The sequence below is a fragment of the Pyrgilauda ruficollis genome, unplaced genomic scaffold, assembly GCF_017590135.1.
Source record: "Pyrgilauda ruficollis isolate IOZ18807 unplaced genomic scaffold, ASM1759013v1 scaffold14, whole genome shotgun sequence".
NCBI classification, from domain to species: Eukaryota; Metazoa; Chordata; class Aves; order Passeriformes; family Passeridae; genus Pyrgilauda; species Pyrgilauda ruficollis.
In genome coordinates this window covers 9,831,353-9,851,315 of record NW_024512543.1, presented here as the reverse complement: position 1 = coordinate 9,851,315, position 19,963 = coordinate 9,831,353, and the positions used below count along the sequence as shown (strand labels likewise).

The window sequence follows — 19,963 nt, the reverse complement described above, 5'->3', positions numbered from 1 at the left end:
CCAGAACTGTAGCAAATTGACTGCAAGACTCTGCTTCTACCAGTCTACAAATCTTTGCAAGAATAGGAATTAAACCTGAGATAATAAAAATATGCCACATCCAAGATCTCCCAGATAAAATACCCTTCATCATTCTGTCCTAAATTGCAATGTATCATTCTTAAGAGCTGAATAACTCATGGGAAAAATGGATCTATTTCAGCTAAATCTCCGAAAGCTGCGTAGAAAACATTTAGATACCTTAGCAAAACAAGCAGCAAGTTCTCCACACCCTAAGCTGGCAATCTGCAAACCTGCAGCTCACAGACAGCCTGGCCAAAAAGCAGGTACAGCATTGCTCAGGGCCTTCAGAGCTTCACAACTCAAAACTGGGTCTTACAAGGGAAGCACAGAGTCTTGTCCACTTGAGCCCTTTACCCTGCAGCACAGTGAAGGCTGCAAACCTTCTGTATTCATTCTCCAAATAACTTCAGCCTGATAAATATCTTGAGTTACTGTAACAGATCCCCCAGAAAGTTATGGGTTCAAATTGGAGGCTCTATCTTACAGTTCACAACTTTAAAAAAAATAACAAAAAGGAAAAAATATTGTGACACTGGAGGCTTCAGAAAGACAGAATAATTTGAGACCTTTGGATGGCTCAAAATAAGGGCAATTTGAGATTACACTGAGTACATGATACACCTCTCAGGAACTGTGATGCTTCTAATCCTCCACTGTTCCTTCAGCTACTTGCCATGCATAAGACATTAGGCTGCTAGGAGGTGTGCTCCACCTTTTGTCAGCTGTAAGGATTGAGTTTCACCTTTATTCTTCCACCACTTCAAAACTATTCTACTTTTCCAGGTCACCACTAGAAAACCACATGGTAATTAAAATCTGCTGCTTTACTTTTCCCAGAGATGTATGCTCAATATTCCTTTTCTTACTATCCTCATCCATCACTCAATTATTCTCTTTAAGAATTATGCCCAATAAGAGCAAATTTTTCATATGCCACATGTCACTGAATTGAGGAAAATCATGAAATTCAGTGGGGTGTTTTTTCCTCAATAATTATCAGGCTAAACCAAGTGACAAAATAACATTCCACTGGGGGGAGAACTGTGGCTCTGACAAAATAATTTATTCCCCATCAGTGGATTCAAGTGATAAATCTTCTAATGCAGAAAGCAGTCATACTAGCCCAGAACAGTCTCCTAGAACTATTCCAGGGCAGTAGCCCAAGAAGTAGGCCACTGCTCTATAAATAGGACACATTTTCCATTTCATGCAAAATGTAAAGAGCTTAGAAAGATAAAAATTATAATAATTATAATCCTGCCATTTTTTGCTTTTGACAAGTTTAATTTGGTGTGTACCAAGCTACTTAACTCACATTATGTACTACCGCACAGTCCTGTCCCTCAAACCTTTGAGATAATCCCCTGCTTCTCCAGAGATTCATTTCATACTTTTCCTATTCAGTCAGCACATTGGAAAGGAAAACACCATCCCGGAAGGGAGATGTCAGGCACAGCAGCAGATACACATCCTTGACTGAAATACATGAAGACATTGTTCCTTCCATACCCTACGGTGCAACAGCTTCTGTTACATACTCACAACAACAGCAGACGTTAGGTTTCCTACATTATATTAAATATACACCAAGTTCCTGTCAATTTGCTGTTACCAACAACCATTCCCATGTTTCCTAGACAACTGCTTTGTTTTCTACCTCTCCTCCCACTCCTCCTCAAATATTGTACTTTGACCTATTTCAGCTGATCCTGCTTCTCTAGTCTTTTCTCTCCCACACTGAAGTTTAGACTGTTTCATAAGCTTGTTAAGCACATTTTTGTCATTTCCCTCCTGCCCCAAGTAGAAATTCTCTCTTATTTCTTGGCTGTTTCTAATTTCCCAGAGAATCAGTCCTGACATATACTGCCACAGAGCTGAAATGCCAAAGCAACAGTAGCAGCATGAGCACTTAGCTTCAGTCATCAGAAGGGTAGTGCCTCCTTAGGAGCACCAAACATGAAAATCATACCAGATTACAGAATCAGAGACAGAAGTTTTAAAGAAATCATTACAAAAATTTCCTTTTCCTCCTGTGAACCTGGGTTAAAACAGTGAAAAAGGCCAATCTTTGGTGTTTGGCTGCTTCTGCAACCACATCTGCAGCCACAATTTACCGCGCAAATACATTGCAGCACTGAACACAAACAGTAGGAGGAAAAAGTGCTTTCCCCTCTCAACGTACCTCTGCACCCCACGTGGAATCCCCAACTTCTTGCCCAACAGTCTCTCACTACAGCAGTCCACAAGTCTCTTGAGGGTGTACAGACACTCACGGAAGGTGGAAAAGAAGGGATAATGACTAAGGATGCACAGAGAAGTCAGAGTGCTGTTCCGAGAGCGATGGCTGCCCTTGGCCAGGCGCTTACTGCGCGGGGATCGATTCACATCAGGGGTGGCAAATATTGTACTTTGACCTATTTCAGCTGATCCTGCTTCTCTAGTCTTTTCTCTCCCACACTGAAGTTTAGACTGTTTCATAAGTTTGTTAAGCACATTTTTGTCATTTCCCTCCTGCCCCAAGTAGAAATTCTCTCTTATTTCTTGGCTGTTTCTAATTTCCCAGAGAATCAGTCCTGACATATACTGCCACAGAGCTGAAATGCCAAAGCAACAGTAGCAGCATGAGCACTTAGCTTCAGTCATCAGAAGGGTAGTGCCTCCTTAGGAGCACCAAAAATGAAAATCTTATCAGAACAGAATCAGAGACAGAAGTTTTAAAGAAATCATTACAAAAATTTCCTTTTCCTCCTGTGAACCTGGGTTAAAACAGTGAAAAAGGCCAATCTTTGGTGTTTGGCTGCTTCTGCAACCACATCTGCAGCCACAATTTACCGCGCAAATACATTGCAGCACTGAACACAAACAGTAGGAGGAAAAAGTGCTTCCCCCTCTCAACGTACCTCTGCACCCCACGTGGAATCCCCAACTTCTTGCCCAACAGTCTCTCACTACAGCAGTCCACAAGTCTCTTGAGGGTGTACAGACACTCACGGAAGGTGGAAAAGAAGGGATAATGACTAAGGATGCACAGAGAAGTCAGAGTGCTGTTCCGAGAGCGATGGCTGCCCTTGGCCAGGCGCTTACTGCGCGGGGATCGATTCACATCAGGGGTGGACTCCGCACTGGGAGCCTGCAGTGAAGAACCGCTCTCTGAACTCTCGGTGCCCGCTTCCTCCTGGGGTGCTGATGCATCCCCAGATTTAGGGACCTTCTGTCCCTCTCGAGCTCGATGCCCCCCCGTGCCTTCTCCCTTCTCCTTGGGTACTCGCTTCTGGAAGGAGCGGTAGAAGTTGACGCAGATTCCATAGCGAGTGACCCCCGTGTCCTTGTCTGTGAGGGTGAACACGAAGGAAGTGTCATCACGGAAGCTCATGCGCTTCTGCCGCACGCTCAGGCATCCTTCTGGCTGGCAGAAGAACACAACATCGGGCGGCAGAGGAAAGTCTGCGTGGTCTTCCAGAGGGTAGCGCCGCAGCAGCTCAGGAGTCTGAGCAACACTGTCGCTGCTTGGGTGCCTACAAAAGAAGCAAACAAAAAACCACATACATAGATGACCAATAATAAATATTTTTGGGAACTTCCTACTAATGTGTCAGGAGCCTGAGGACTCAGCTTCATCTTTGTTCCCTCTCTTCCCTACTGTCCAGGGCAAGTGCAGTTTCTCAGTCACTAGCCACAAAGCTCACTCACTAGCACAAGGCAGAAAGGTTCAGTAAAGAAGTCTAAGTCTATACAATCATTAGCAAGGAGCCTGTTCAAATCTGATTAAGAAAATGCCTTCCAGGAATATGTTGTTCCCAGGAGAACACTGTATTGTCATGTTGCTCTGACTTTGATTTTCATAATTAATTTAACTGCACAGGTCTCTATGCAACACTTCACTAGGAAACACATTGTCCCTCCCCAAATACACAGAGGAAAAGCTCCTAGATTTCAGCCATTTACGAACAAAATGAAAAATTAAATGACAAATCCAGGAAAATTCCTAACTGAGAAAGCAAGAATTTACAGGAAAGAACTCAGATGAATAGTGGAGGGATATGGACGTCACCCTAAAACCACTTTCATTAAAAAGTTCTAGCAACCACAAACACATGTGTTTGATTTTCAAATTGGGATTTAAAGTGTAATTTATATAAAAACTGCATGGTAATATGCACAGCTATTTACCACTGTGACTCACTAATCTTTGGACTACAAATCACTACAGAAACATGAAGACAGAAAGGCAATACTGTTGTTTCCTAATTTTCCACTAGATTCTTTCAAGATATTATGCTTTTGCCTATTTCAAAATACAAATGACACTTGCTTTTCTCATATAAGAGATGTGAAAAAATTCCAACAAGTAGTAATAGAATGCTTGCAGTTTACAAAAGAAAATCACTGGTGTAAATAGCTCTGCTGACTAATTCTTCCAAACTAATATTTTATTTAAAACAAGTAAATATGCTTTCATAATAAAACTGGTAACAAGATTTATACTGCCTGTAAAGTTAGATACTGAAATACTGTATGAAAGAAAGAGAAACACTAAAATCTTTTATATGTTAATGGACACAACTAATGCATCATGTGCTGAAAAAGAAACGTCAAATAATGCTGGTACTATTTAGAGAGTCTATTTGGCAGCAAATGATCCAAAAAATGACATCAACAAAGTAGGAGTGCACGTATCACCACTTCGTGCTTTTGCTGTAATATTAGCTACAAGGACAGAGTTTTCTCAGACATTAAGAAAGTTTGAACCAAACAGTTCCAAAAATAATTGCTGTTTGTGCACAGTGGATAACAAGATGTAACAGTAAAAGCCACATGGACCTCCTAAGGGCTTTGTAGGAGAGGATGTTTCAGCCAGCTCCATCTTTCATCACAGGCATTTACCAAAGTGCCAAACAAGACAGCAGAAGCAGTCCAACCAGCACGGGCTGGCAAAAAGCAAGAGAACTGTAGGAGTCCAGAAGTGATAGTAGCAAATTTCTAAGTGAGAACACCAGACACTATAAGCTTCACTGGAGGAGGCAGCTAACATTTCTCCCTCCTCTTCCTAGTTGGTATAGAAAATTAAGAAAATTTGGTTGTTTTTCTACAGACAGCAAGAAGTTTTAAACTATTACAGTATTCGGTCCATAAAATGCAATAATAAAATAACCATAAGTCAAGATTATGTAATTTCCTCCACTCAGCCTATTTAAATACTACATTCAAAGTATTCTGAAAAGAAAGCAAGAGATAGCAACAGGTTGATGCCCATGAACCACTGATATTTAGAAATGAAAGTAAAACAGACTTTGGGATACACCATTACATAGAATTTGCAGAAAGCTGCTGCATAAACTTTGAATAAGGAAAAAATAAACATTTATTGAGCACCTCTGTGTTTGACAAACAGAACACATCAGCCCTGCATTTCATATGTGCTTTAAGTAAATATGCATAACATTTTATCTATTAATAAGACTTTAAAACCAGAAAGCATTCATGTCATTCCTGTGAGGATAAATAAGTATTAGAGGGAGAAATGGCCAAGTAATCAAGTTTCAGATTTTTTTTTAAACTGTGTTTACAGACTACATTTCAAAAGCTAGAAAAGTAGTATTATTCTACTACTAGCACATTACTAGTAATAAGAGGAGTAGAAAACTTGTATTTTACTTCTATTTAGCTTTTAGTGTTTTTCAGTTTGTGAATCCCTCTGTCCTGATGCCAGTAGAAGCAAAGTTCAGACACAAAGACTACCAGAGAGTTAAACTAGCTTTTCTTAGTCACCCTCTTCAGACCCTTGAAAAGAAGTCTAAAGACCACAAGTTAAAAAACTCTGACTATACTAGTATCTTTCAAGAAGTGCCCTGGCTCAAGCAGGTGCTCTCCTAAGGGGAGCACTCTGCACACATTTCAGACAGCACTTCCTGAGCATCAGGAAGGCCTCATCAGTGGATGCAAGGCTATTTATCCCCACTCTACTGCCCAAGCAAAAGCTCTGCTGAGACTGTTTCACATTACCTGGCTCCAATGATCACAAGATAGTCCAGTAGCCGAGAGCAGATTTTCTTTTTCTGCACCATTGTCCTCGATGCCCCTCCCTATGTCATCTCAAGGAATTCCTGTTCATTGATCCAGTGGTCAGTTATCCCATCAGCCGTGATCAGTGCCTTGGGGAACAGAATCTGCTTGGAACGGTCTGCCAAGTCCAATCTATAACCAAGAAAAGCAAGAGTGTCAAAAGCACAACCAGGAACATCCAATACAGACAAGCAACTTAATGACCTTAATTACATTCCCAAAAAGCCTCAATGTTCGGTGCAGTCATGGTCACCCACAATCTCTATCTTCATGAGTATAAAAACACAGCCATATGCCCACAAAAGCAGAGGGATGAAAAACACACACAAAAAAGTACAAGAGTATCTCAAGAATTAATGGTTGGAGTCAATCATCTTAGAGGTCTTTTCCAACGTAAATGATGTTATGATTCTGCTCTAAGGGAGAACACAGACCAACAAAGCTGCCTACCACTGGCAAAGAGCTACTCATTACATGGTTTGTGTGTTGCTTAGGCAAATCCAGAAGATCTCGAGAGTCCTTGGGAAGGGAGCTTCAACTGGCAAGACTGAAGGAAAAAAAACCACAACCTGAACTTTAGCTGTGGGATAAACAGAACAACCAAAGAAGAGGTAACACCAGAAATCCAATTTGATAAAACGCATCCCACCATCCCAAACCTGCAAATGGCTGTCAGCAGGAATGATCTCCACAATTCCCAAAGACTGTGATCTCTAACACTTTCTGTGGAGATACAGAACTGCAGTTCTACAGAGTTGCAGTTTACAATAGCAAAAGTGCATCTTGTAAAGCATACTGGGTTTTTCACTTACTTCGTTCAGTTCCATTTGTCTTGTTTAACTTCACTCCTTACTCTTGATACCCATGCCTCCTGCAGCTAATTTCTCTGAGTATTTCATGGTAGAAAGATCCTCTTGGTAAAACTGAGATTATACTGCAGCATTACTACTTGTCAATAATTATGCTTAATAGATATCCAGAAAATAATTTTTTCCAATCCCACCATTCATAGTTCACAGAATTCATGAAAGAACAGGGAGAAAAAAAAAAGTTTTAAAAAGGAATACAGTTCCACATTACAGTGTTCCCTACAGTGTTTGAAACCAACCTGAAAACAGAAACTTCCTGAAATGGAAAGGTCTCTGAAACTAAAAAATCAGAGATGCTCAGAGTATTCTAGAAGTTTACTGAGTACTCCAATGGATTTTTTAATAAGAATTATTTTATATTTAAAAATTAATTGATTGCTTTCTGGGACATATTCAGAATAAAGTTTCCATTTCAGTTCATGCTTACATCCTAAGGCAGGATGCAAAAACATCATATACACAGCAGGGAAGTTTTATTCATTAGCCCTCCAAACAGCAGTAAGAATACAAAAACATTACAACAGTAAGAACAAAAAAGCACAAATGCAATTTACAAAAAAGGAAAATCATACTAGTCAGTAGGCACTATTAAAGGAGTAATAAACTGAAAGAAACTTAAAGCCTCACACATAAAAAACCCCCACATTTTGTGAAACTGTGGCATGTTTTTAGTAGATCCTCAACTACAGTTACTGTAGAGTCCTAAGTAACAGACTTAGGATTCATCATAAGATGAATTATCTTCTCTGAGCAGCAATATTGTTGTAAATTATCTTATCTGAACAACAGAGAAAATACAGACACAGGAAGCAAAGTTTCTGTTCCTAGGTTTTAATGACATTATTGAAAACATTGTAGAATCTGTCCTGGAAAAGCTCTTGATCCTTGATATTCTGCAAATATCTTGGCACAGAAAAACTCAAGAGGAACAAGATGAAGTTGGAATATCAAGTGGTCCTTTTTGTCTCCATTCTGAAGAACTACTTTATCTGTTTTCCTTCCAAATGGCTTTCCCCAGAATTAAAGAACAAACTGCTCAGTCACAGACAGGGACATAGCGAGAAGTCATCGCAATGCAACCTAGAAGTACGACTTTGAGGAAATTCTTGTACTTAGTGGTAACCAAAGATATTTTTCCTCAAAAACAGAGGCTACCCAACCCCTCAGTGAAGGTGGAGAAAATACACTTTTGCGTTTGTCTTACAACTGCAATTCCTTACACATATTTCCCACAGCTCTGCAAAGGAGTTAGCAAGGTATGCATTATGAAGGTCTTAGAAATAATGAAATTTCAAGAATATCTGAGCAGACAAATAAAAGGAATATATGCAGGGCTTACCATATCTCTGGAATGGCTGAAGCTACAATGCACTGATATCAGACACTGAAGTTTCTGTCCATTTTTTAATAAAAGATCTGAGCACTTTCCACGATTTCTGCTTTCTATTGCAACACAAGTACCAGAGAGACCAGATGGATGCAGATGGTGTGCCAGGGATTCCAGAGCCACCTTTATTGATTTACTATATTTAACAACACAACAGTTTCAGTCAGACATAAGAGGACAAAGGCTCTTTTTGGGAAGATGATTTATTGTTGGATTGGAGCAAGAGGTAGAAGAATTAGAACCAAGGGTAGGTTTTCTGCATTCCTCTATTCAATCTCTGGCTTCTTCAGAGTCTAGCAATGGCTGATGACAGCACTTAGAGTATTGCACCAGCATTTGTTGGAACTCATCTTCCTACTCCTGCTTGGAGTCAGACACCACAGTTGATGATCTGTACAAGGCACCACAAACAGTCCTGCCTCCCCCTCCCTATCTGCCAAAGGCTTCCTTTCAGGCCAGTATCGTTCCGTTCTCTGTGCTGGCAGAAGAATTTGTGCAGCTACAGGGCAAAACAGACTGTGGAACTGATACAGACTAAACCTAACGCCCCCCCTTCTCTCCCTTGCCGCTTTCGTTTTTACAAGGGTTTTTTTTTTTCACGTGGTTCATCAAGTGACCCCACAAATGCTTGTGCAGGCACAAAGAAAAGGTAGGAGAGAGCAGTTAAGGGAATCTGGAAGACTTGACTGAACACAGATGATCACAGAACTACAGACAGCACCTCTACAGACAATATAGAGGTAAAGTAGTTTCTTCCTAAGAGATTTCCTATCATCCTTCTAATCATCCTCCTAGATTTTAGAGACTAAGTACATTAGGACAGAAATAGATCAAACAACCAAGAGATACTTCATTTTTTCCTCTTTTATGTTGGAATTTGGACCTGAACCAAGAGATTATCTTGACTCTCAGATGGATGATATGCCAAAACCTCTTCTCTCTCTCAAACTGCTTTAACTTTACATTGCTTTCTCTGAAAAGGCCTTGTGCAGAGTCTTTTCTCTTTGCAAACATATTGGAACCAGCCCTTTGAAGGCTGAACCCTCAAGCAGCACTTGAGAAGAGACTTCCTATTATTTCAACTCTAGAAAAGAAGAAAAATAGAGAAGGGAATGCCCACCACAGGAAAATACTGCACCAACAGATCATGTCTCAGACAACACCAAAATTGAAATAAGCACTTACATGGATGGTGAACGGGTTGGTGAGAACTAACACTACCCACACACTGTAGCAGCTGTCAGCGATACTCACTAGTAAAAGCTGGCACTGTAGCCTAGGCACAAAGACAAAAGGCAAGAACCAGCAGAAAACCACGGCTTACCAGCAACTCAAGACATGAAAAAAGTGTTCAAAACAACAAACACTTCTATTATTGGCATTACTCTGCATTTCAAAATTCCCCAAACACCCACATTTTAGGTTGTAGCACAACTTCTTAGAGGACAATCTGCATGGTATTCTGCAATTTAAAGTCCTCCCAGAAATAAAAGTCTATATAAACAAACACACACACTCATGAAAAGCACCACAGCACATGATATGAAATGAAAGAACCACAGCATACTTTCTATCAATTTAGAGTCATCTGTGTCAGAGCCATGCCCTGCATTAGTCCCAAGTTGAGGTAGGAGTAATGACATGTGCAGTTATCCTGTTTCATCTATCCCTTGGAGCTCTCAATCTTTGTTAAGAGTCTTCTCATTCGAGACACAAATCTAGAAGAACAAAGCAATTTAGTCTAGAATCACTTAGATACAACAAACTTAACTCAGCTAGTGTCACTGTATGGGGTCTGGCTGAGATGGAGGTCATTTTCCCCACAGCAGCCCTCCCAGTGATGTGCTGTGTACTGGTAACTGGAAAGATGCTGATAACACATCTGTGTTTTGGCTACTGCTGAGCAGTGCTGGCACAGCATCAAGGCTGCCTCTCCAACATCTTCCTCCCAGCACTACTGGGGAGTCTTGGTAGGGGACACAGCCAGGACTGCTGACCCCAACTGACCAGAAGGATATCCCATATGACATCTGCTCAGGAAAAACCTAAGAGAGAGGAGAAAGGCAGAGAATCCATTATTTAAAACATTTATATGAAGCTCTGCTTCCCAGGAAATGGCTGGACAGCACTTGCTTCTGGGAAGTGGATAATAAAATTTCTTGGGCTTCTTTGCTTCCATGAATGCAATCTTTGCTTTATTAAACTGCCTTTGCTTTTACCCACAAGTTTTTTTCCATCTTATTTTCCTCTCCCTGTTCTGCTGAGCAGGGGTGTGATAGAGTGGCTTGGTGGACAAGTGGCATCCAGCCAAGGACAACCCACCACACTCAAGTTGTTTTCCTCACACAGAGGCTGCCAGCTTTGATGGGCCAGGCTTACACTGAACTGCATGATGCCCAGCAGGTATTTACATCATTGCTTGCAAAAACGGTACAAAGACAACAGATTCATTTCCAACAAGTGCTAAGCCCTGCTTTCCTTACAACTCTTCCATGCTTTAAGATGGAACCAGAAAGGCTTCTCCTTTCATTATCTCCAGCTTTTACCTGGTAAAATAATCATACTGCACAGTTCACCAGTGCATGGATACCTTTAGAATATAAATCAGCATCATACAATTCAATTCGCACACTGACTGAAGAGTGAGCATATATGGGACATTAATTTGTAAGAGAAAAAAGAGGAAATTGTGAAGGAGACAGAACAAATTACAGGACAGAAGCCACATAAATTATGGTTCACTGAAATTTCACCTTGTGAAAAACCAGATTTCCAGTCACACCCAAAAAGAACTAAATTTTTTGTTTCCTTGGAACATCCTGAATTTCTATTTACTCTCACCAAGACAGTCTGTACTGAGTTCAGCTCTAATAGCCGCTAAGGCTGACCTTAGTGCATTGTTTTCTGTGAACTCAAGGCTCACCAATTGAACTAAACTGAGAGCTGAAACAAATACAAATAGGGCCAGGAGTTTCAATGCCCACCTTTGGGTTGATTTATGTTTCTTTTTCTCACATCACACACCCTGACCTATCTGCTAAGCTATGAGAAATAGGTGTGAGTACCTCAGGACGAGCCAACCTCACGTGTGTGGGTAGGAATTCCATTGAACTCACTGCTGAACTGGAAACAACATGGTTTGAAGCCCAGTATGAACTGTTCATGGTAGCTTTGTCTTTAGACATTTTAATAATCTTTATGGAATCTTTACCACTGAAATTTTGGTTAGTTCTTCTTCCAAGTGTGTTTCAAATGATGCCAGACATTATCTCTGATATAGCAAATGCTATTTTTGCTTGTACTAAACTTTTAAAGAAGCAGACAGGCAGTATTCTTTTCACATGAGCCATTTTTCACTTCCTCTGCTTAACAACTATATAAAACACTGCAAATAGTTTGATACTTTAAAATATGCAACATTCTAGGAAGCTCATTATTGCTATTTTCCAGATACTACGGTGTTTCTGCTAACACAAGAAACAGACAACAGCAGAGATGAGAACACTTCCCGTTCTCCAGAACCTGACAGAACATGGGACAATTTCTAAAATCTGACCTGGATGGACTTGCTATACTGGTGCAGCTGCTTTGTGTGTTACCATGCACCTTGGCAAGGCACCAGTGCATGCCAAAAATGTGACTCCTAAGAAGATACTTGCACTCTGGAGGGGGAAAAAAAATAATAAAAAGGATATTTGCAAAGAATTGCAAGCATACCTAAACAGACAATGACATATTTATCTAGTATGGCTAATCTATAACATAGGTGTGGTTCTGCAAAATGCCATGGGGATAGTTCCAAGCATAAATAATCACCCAGCAGAGTGCAGGACTGCCGGCAAATTCTAAAAGCATCCGCCCTGGAGCACATGCATCACTTCAATCAGTAAAAGTTATTTACAGGTAAAACAGCAGATGCACCCCAACTATTTCCACTTTCCATCTATCAATAAATCTTGAGGGAAAGGGCAGAACAAACCAGATAAAAGAAAATTAAAGAATGAATGAGGAAAACAGGTTTTGGTAATACAAGAAGTCTTATTTTGAAGGCCTTCTCAATAATTATAATAATTAAAAGATTTCTTCCTTTCCTACTTAGTAATATTATCTCTTTGCCTTCTGAAAACAGAACTGACACAGCCAAGCATCTTTAGCTTCCACATTAGTTGTCAAGAGCAAAATGGAAGTAGCATGGGCAGGGGTGCTGACAGATAGACTGAAAATGACCAGAATTACTCCACAAACAGAAGAATCATGGCACACAGATGGGAACCTTTTTGCAGTATCACAGAGTGAAGCTGGACTGATTCAGGTTCCCGGTTGCTATAGTGACAGATTTCCCCGTCCTTGCCATATGTCAGCCCTTCAGTGTTGCTTCCTCTCTCCTCCCTGCTTCAGCCAAAAGCTTGGCTAAAGCAGCCTGCTGTACATGCAAGATCACGCAGTCACCACACATGCACATGCTGTGAAAACAGCCCCACAGGTAATCTGATTCAGATCAATCACCATAGCAACCCAATCTTTTAGTCCCCAGATTTCAGCCTGTCGGGTATATTTATAGAGCAGCTGCGGCGCTCCACCCCCTCTGCTCCACCACCAAAGCTCCCAGCACTGCCCACACTACCAACAAGCTTCACCCAGACACACGGACTGCCCGGAGTCAGCGCTGAAACAGAGCCCTCCTGGCACCTGCATGCCCCAGGCCAGATGATAGCACAGTATCTGCAACATGCCAAACGCCTCCCAGCCCATGAGCTTGCCATATCCACGAGTACTACAAATATCAGGAGGCATTCTTGTGCACAGAAAGCTGAGTTACCAACCGCAGCTGACAAAATCCGCTTACCCAGGTACCCACAGGATGCTTGCACAAACATGCAGTGCAGGCACAAAAAGAACGTGCAGAGTGTGCTAACACAAACACACAATCCTAACAGGAACTTGCAGGCAGCAGCAAAGGCTAAGGAGAGTTCCAGCAGCACCTGCCCCACAGAGCCACAGCTGCACCCACCAGCAGTACCTGAAAGCCATGAAGAAAAATCAAGACCAGGGCTTGAATGAGCAACAAGAGATAAGTATGTGAGGAAAAACAGTATGCAAATACTGTTATCCATTTTATTCCATTACACTCCTGGGGGAAACCATCAACAATTAACTAATGCAGGAAAAACACACCCTTTTATAGGACTCTACTTCTCAACAGGAAGGAGATGACAGATTTTAGCCTCAGCCACAGGACGTTTCACATGCTTCGATTTAGGTTGAAGACCTTATTCTCTTCCCCTCCTTTACTGTGTGAAACATCTCTCTCGTGATCCTTCCTGGCCAGGATCATTGTGCAGGGCACCACTCACTACAGAATCATAGGAAAAATGCTGGCATAAAAACCCTCTCCCAATCTGGCCAGTTCTCCTGCTCTACACTGTTTGAATTTAAATTCATCTCTTATTCAAAATTAATCTCTGGAGATTTGCATGAGAGAACAGTAACACAAGGCCAACTCTTTTGAAGTCTGTCCTTTTTTGCCCCTCCTTGTGAAACGCCACCATCACAAAATACAAGAGCCTTCTAATTTTCTCTATCTCATCAGCTTTTCACCGATCCTCAAATCTGCACCTGAACATTTTGCAAGGAGTGGGGGTGAGCGGAAGGAAGGGCAAACCAAAGCCCACACAATGCCCCCAAGCCCAATTAGCCTCACACCACCTGCAACCACCACAGAATTACATTTTTTTCCAAACCAGAACTGCTTTTGGCATTAGCTTTGAGCTGAGAAACGCTGGTGCTGCTTCTGAGTGCAGTCCAGACCCCAGCACCCACAAGATGCTTCCATTCCCAGCCCTCTACTGGGAATTTGAGCAGTAGGCCACAGTTCCCATAATGCAGGCACCAGAAGGTTTTTTTCCAATAACCAAATAGTGTAAATGTACAGCCATAAAAAAATTAACAAGACAACAACAAAGCGTGTGACATTTGAGAGAACTGCTGGATGCAGCTGCAACTGCTAAATTATTCAGTGCTTTCCCTTGCCACGGCGCCTCCCCCAGCCACAGTGAGCAGCTCTGGGCCAGGAGACATCACTCATGGCATCACCACCACCAGATACAGGCACATTCAACTCTTTCCTGGAAATTGGTCACACTGACAAATGGGATCTCAACAATAAATTACAGCCATTTGTAAGACAGAGTGGGGGGAATGCTCACAACCAGTGTGGAAACACTGAAACATTGTTCAGGATAACGTGAACCAGAAAATAAAGTACTTTAAATAATCCAGTCATTTGGCTGTTGTTAGCACCTCAGAACTCAGAGCCCCACATCTGTTTTGCCTTGTGTATTAGAAACGCTCAGCCTGTCTCCCCACCTGTGCCACCTGCTTGTTATTCCTTCCCTCTACACACCTTCCCCTTCTCTTCATCAACACTGTGGAAGATCAGAAATTCCTACTCTCAAACCGATCCTACTATTAATTTTGGTGACAAATCATAGTACCAGCTGGTCAAAACTGAAAGGAAATAAAAGAGACAAGCCCATTTTCTCTCTGCAAGAGCTCTGGGGTGTGAGAAGCATGTGTTTGGCAGACTCACCCACACGTAAACATTGGGGGAAGCAAGCTCAGAGTGAAGAAGGGACAGGAACTGCCTCAAGCAACTGTTGGAGGCAGCCAACAACAGAGCAAGGGCTCCTGAGAGGTCCTTCTAGACACTGGCAGTGGCAGTCACCACAGCAAAGGAAGGAGGGAAAACACCACCCTGCTGGGTATGTCTTAAGACTTCTAACAAGAGAGAAGGGAGAAACCAGGTGGCCTGGAGGACAGAAGCAGAGTGTCCAGCTCGTGGCTCCAGCAGAGCAGTTTAACTGCTCATCAAGAGGAAACACACGGCAGCAGAGCTGCTCAGTGTGTGTGGCTGCAGCAAATTTTGGTGGGTACTGGTTTTGATTCTTAATTATCTGTATCACAAAAAGCACTCCTCCTGCTAGCTGATGACAGGGAAACAGGCAGAGGCACAACTCCTCATCTCCTGTCACCAAGGCCTTTCCAGAGCAAGGACAGGATACCCAGGCAAGAAGAGATCCAGGCAAGCTGGTGTCAAAGCTACAGGCAAGAAGGTGATCAAAAGTTTTATATTGACATTGGCAAATTCAGTCAGAATATAATGGGAAGCAGGACACAACCAGGGCACTGATGTGACAAAGTAACAGGATATTAAATAAAAGGCTGCTCTGCCCAAAAGATAACACACAGTTCCTGGAGGTCATCTGATAACAAATTTGACAGTAATGTATCTTTGTCCCTTGTATAAAAAAGCAAATGATAATTCCCTGATTGTCACAACTGTTTAGAGATTAGTTACAAACAAAACAAAAAGGTTATATCTGAAAACATGACCAGATACCTCAAAGGCAACATGATGACCCGCTCTGTTTTGAGGAAAGCTGCTGCTCTGACATAATGGAGGCAGTAGAAGAAACAGAAAAACATAAAACCTTGTTCCTTGCTGCTACTCTGATGCATTATTTCTCACAGCAACCCAGAAGCACAAGTCTCTCATTTAACTGCAGTGTCTGGGATCACAGCATGAGAACTGCCTCAGCTTAGGTAATTTAGGCATATGCAAGCAGCACTTCTTATTTCTAAATCCCTGCAAGGGTCCTGCTAGTAGCAGTGATCTAAAGTGAACACAACCTCTCACAATTCAGTGGTTTCTGGGCACCAGCAGGCACAACCTCCCCAACTGGGTGTTCTCCAGTGTAAAGATACTTCAGAGCTCCTGGCAGTACATGGGTCAGCTCTTCAGTTTGCTTGGTTTGGGGTTTCAGCTGGCTATTCTAGTTCCAAACAGAAATCAGGAACATGTTTGTCAATAATCAACAGTAATTTCCATGTTGTTTTGACAGGTTTAAGGAGATCCAGTGACAGAGAATCTAGCTGCTCTAAAATTATTTTCCAGCTCAAACAACAGAGCAAAGACCAGCTGAATTATACAGGTTCAGCCACAGAGAATGAGCAGTAGGTCAGTGGAAGTTTTTCATAGCTCTCAAGGCAGAGAAGGAAAAGCAGCAAAGCGTTCTGTCCTCAAAAGAAATATCACAATTATTCCACAGATTAACCGATTATCCCACTAAAATACATTCCCTTCTAATTGATGCCTCATGATGCTCATTTTTATTTCACTTAGTTTCTCATTAGGTCACTTACAATGCTTTCACTTCACAAAAATTAATATCTTGAGATAGATGAAAGTTCTTTAAACTGGGGGCATGATATTAATCTTGCATATCAAGCTCTTTCATTCTTTTTTACTAAAGCCTTTCCTCATTGCTGCAAATCCCTAATCAGAAGCTGTATCTGTACTTTCCACCAGTGCACTGAACAACTATGTCAACTGCCTGGAAATTTAATGCAGTATATCTTAAATGCAGGCACAACAGGGCCAAAGGACATTGCAGGAATTCATCTGGGTTGTAACATATGCATTGCCTGTCTCCAATTCCTTCCTAATGGAAAGTAAGTGAACCATTCACCTCTGTACTAAGTTTTAACATAAAAGTATCAATTACCATCTTGTGAGTACGATGGCAAATCCAGTTTAAAAATGACAGTGTGAAATGACAGCGAAGATGCAGTATTTTACACCATTTGTTATCCACTCTCACATACTAAATCTCTACCAATTTTTCCCCCCAAAAAAGAAAGCCATTCTTCTAACAAATGTATCTGGAAAGGAGTATCAGAGAAAATCTACTAGCTGGAATGCTGGAAATTCAAAACTTTGAAGAAATTTATTCTCTTAGAATTTAGCAGTACTTGTGACTTTCTAATTTAATACTCAAAGTTTTCATAAATATTTGGTTTCGCCACTGGCTCACCACAGAAGATATTAAATAGACCAGACTGAACATCTTGACAGAGGTATGCCTAGTATATCCTGTCTATACAGAACCTGAGTATTTGATATGGCTTGAGAGGGGGAAAGCTATAAATTATGAGCCTCTATGCCCCTGAGCCCAAGGCAGATAAAACCAAAGCCAACACTAATTTAATTCAGGAAGATAATATGAACAAGTGTTCTAGTTAGGCCTGAAATGCACTGATGCTTCTACCATTTCAACTGAACAACCAGTCCTGATGCTCTAAACCCTAAAAAGCTACTTTGGCTAGGTGGGCAAGGATTACTGCTAAAAATCCTCAAAACTTTTACTCCTCTGACCTCCAAATCCTTCTAAAACAGGCAGAAGTTGGACTCAATACTCTCAGGCTCTTGGGGACAGTCCTGTGAAGGGCCAGGAGCTGGATTCAATGATCCTGGTGGGTCCCTTCCAGCTCAGCACATTCTGTGATTCATTACATACATGCCCTGTCTGCTTTCAAAAGAATTACAGAATGGTACCATGACTGAAGAAGAGGTTTGCCCTCTAGTATATATTTATGTTTTTCCATGAAAACTTTAAACTAGAAGACTTTTCTTTTTTTTTTTTTTTTTTTTTGACGATTTCCACACAGCCTTTGGTTCACCACCTTTCACAGCTTTGGCATATAATACACATCCTAGAACTGTGTCTTGGCCATGTTATGCATTTTGTGTAGGCAACAGTCGTTCAAGGGAAGACACTGTTTTCCCTTTTTGCCCATCCAGTAAACTTAAATTGTTTTAAAAGCAGTAATTTGGAAAGCAATGCAATAGAACTCTGAAGCTTTCAGCTTGAAACCTGTTAATTTGGTAAGAACACAGGAGTCCAGACCTGTGATACAACTGCAGCACCACTGGACAGGCAAGTACAAGATCTTTTAGTGAGGAAAAGGCTGTATTAATCTCCAAACAAAAGCATTCTAGAGACTTGCTGATGATTTTGCATTGTGTTAAACACACAGTAAGATACTTAACAAGTGTGCATTTAATTACAGTGTCTATTAAATTGTGTTCAAAAGCTGTGCATTTTCTAACAATACAACAGTAAGGCAAAAATAGTATTTTATAGATGGAATGATCTATCAGTTCAGTGTTACATAACATGCTGTGAGGGGATGGCCAGATTAGATCCTGTAAAAACTGCATTTTAGCTATGTTGGATGTGAAGTGCTCTCTCGGATGTGTCAGGATTGCAGCTTTTCATTAGTGCTGAACACAGCAAGTGTTTCTTGTGCCCAATCCAAAACAGTTGCCTACATCCAAGCAGTATAAAGTCCAAAAATAGAGACACTTCCCAAATAACCTATATTTGGATGACTTTGGTTTGATTATGTGACCCTCAGGACACCATAATAAATCTTCCCTCCCCTTGTTTGTGTCTACAAGTAGCATCCTTTTTGCAGATAAGCAATGGTGCAAGGAGCACAGCAAGGACACTTGAGAGCACACCAACAGAAATGCTGACCCAGAGTAGCACTGGGCATAGAGAAAATGGCTGGCTTGTCTAGGGAGAGCATAACATATTGCCAGACCACAGCTCTGCCCCATCTCCATGGGGCTGCAAATTTATAACGTATGTTATTGCACCTATGACTGAAAACAGTGTGGGATACGAAGGAGTCCAGGGGGAAAGCGAGAGAAGAAAGATGGGAAACAAATCAGTTTCCTTCAAAGCTTATCATTTCTCAGAACACTTCTTTATCGTGGCTCCACACAAACAGTGACACAGAGCAAGCTTTCTTCCCCTCCTCCACCTGACAATTAAAGCGAGCTTCACAACACGGTGGTGACAACCATTTCTGCGGGAAAAATGCTCTTGATTTAAAGTCGACTTCATAAGAAATTGCCCACTATAAAGTGGATTTCCTATTCTATTGTCTTGCAGAGTAACAGGATCTGCTGTTTACAAACCATGGAGTAAAAGCTCCTTTCCAGTCACATTACCGCAGCAACCCTTTCACATGGCTGCACGCCTCACCCTTTCCAAGGGGTTCTGTCCGCCCTGAGCCGCCCTTCTCCCTCCCCTCACCGTCCTGCCCGCTTCCACCCGGCAGGGAGCGAGGACAAGCCTCCGGGCGGCCGGACCGAGGGCGCCGGCCCCGCGCCCACAGCCCCGCCGGCGGCAGAGCCCCCTCCCCGGCCGGCCACGCCGCTATTCCTAAAGCCGCCCAGTCCCGCCGGGAAACCCGCAAGCGAGCCCGCAGGGGCTGCTGCCGACCCGCGCGGGGACGGCTCCGACAGCGGCCGGCTGAGCCCGCGGCCACAGCGGGACATCGCGGCCGCGGCCGCCACCGCGCCCCGGGACGATGGAGCCGAACCGGCCCCGCTCCCGGCGGCGGCGGGACACGATCTCTGTCCGCCGCCGGCCGTGACCTTGCGGAAGGGCTCGCCGCTCTCGAGCATCACCACCGCTCCCGGCCGGGAGGCTGCGGCAGCGCTGGGGGCGGGCGGGGGGGCCCCGCCGCCAGCTGTCCGGGTGCGGGTCACAGCGGGCAGCGCTACCGGCCGCGCTCCGCGCTCCCCAGCCCGACCCACACGTAGGGTCGGTGAGACAGGCTCGGCTTGTGACATGTGCACGCACCCGGCCGTCTGCGGCACCGGCACCGGGCCCCGCCCGGGGCTCCCCGCTCACCTGCGCCGCCGCCGCCGCCGCCGCTCTGCGCCGCC

General features: G+C 42.7%; 1 protein-coding gene across 19 annotated transcripts in view; it reads right to left on the bottom strand.

Annotated features, from left to right (window-relative positions):
- The window catches only part of MADD (MAP kinase activating death domain), a 69,775-nt gene extending 49,812 nt beyond the window's left edge, over window positions 1-19,963 (bottom strand). For 18 of the 19 annotated variants that reach the window (XM_041459744.1, XM_041459751.1, XM_041459748.1 and 15 more), the window contains exon 1: window positions 2,246-2,448. Coding sequence is in view for 1 of the 19 variants with exons in the window: in XM_041459764.1 (XP_041315698.1) it covers window positions 2,964-3,578; window positions 6,067-6,128 (677 nt within the window). In the remaining 18 variants the exon portion in view is untranslated. Of the gene's footprint in view, window positions 1-2,245; window positions 2,449-2,963; window positions 3,579-6,066; window positions 6,259-19,928 lie in introns of those variants that run through there. The other variant, XM_041459764.1, reaches the window with a different exon arrangement.